The sequence below is a fragment of the Charadrius vociferus genome, unplaced genomic scaffold, assembly GCF_000708025.1.
Source record: "Charadrius vociferus isolate BGI_N301 unplaced genomic scaffold, ASM70802v2 scaffold7, whole genome shotgun sequence".
In the NCBI taxonomy this organism is placed as follows: domain Eukaryota; kingdom Metazoa; phylum Chordata; class Aves; order Charadriiformes; family Charadriidae; genus Charadrius; species Charadrius vociferus.
The window spans coordinates 3,550,102-3,550,560 of NW_009649308.1; the positions used below are offsets into that span (position 1 = coordinate 3,550,102).

The following is a 459-nucleotide window of genomic DNA, read 5'->3' on the forward strand; positions in this document are numbered from 1 at the left end:
GGGGCTTCAGTTCCGGTTCCTTAGCAAACCACTCTGCGACTCAGCAACACTTGAGGCAGCCGAGCATGCCGAGAATCCCTAACGTCTACCCCAACTCCTCTGCCCAGATGTGGACGCCGACTGCTGTGCCAAGAATGCCCAGTCAAAGCCAAATGGATACCAGCATGCAGCAGTTCTCTGGTAACACTCTCTTCTCCAAACAGAACGCGAGAGCGAGCGCGCCGGGCCAGCAGTTCTCCCAGCCGGCTGTAGTGCCACCTAACCAGATCGCTCCCGGCGTCCAGGTCAGACAGATGCAAAAACTGAGCATGGGGCAGTCCAGCCAGGGCTTGAGCTCAATGAGTAATCAGAACTTGAGACACAATTTAACCAGAGGACCGTTGCCAGCTATGAATGTTATGAAATCCGTGCCGCAAGGAGTGTCCAGTTTTAACCAGCTCAATCCTGCCTCTGGCCTTG

The 459-nt window shown here is 55.1% G+C and overlaps 1 protein-coding gene across 1 annotated transcript in view; it reads left to right on the top strand.

Annotated features, from left to right (window-relative positions):
- MAMLD1 (mastermind-like domain containing 1) overlaps positions 1-459 on the top strand; it is a 69,099-nt gene that overhangs the window by 68,397 nt on the left and 243 nt on the right. The window contains 1 exon segment of the mRNA XM_009889320.1: positions 1-457. This exon segment is cut by the window's left edge and continues 28 nt beyond it. Within this exon segment, the coding sequence (XP_009887622.1) occupies positions 1-457 (457 nt within the window).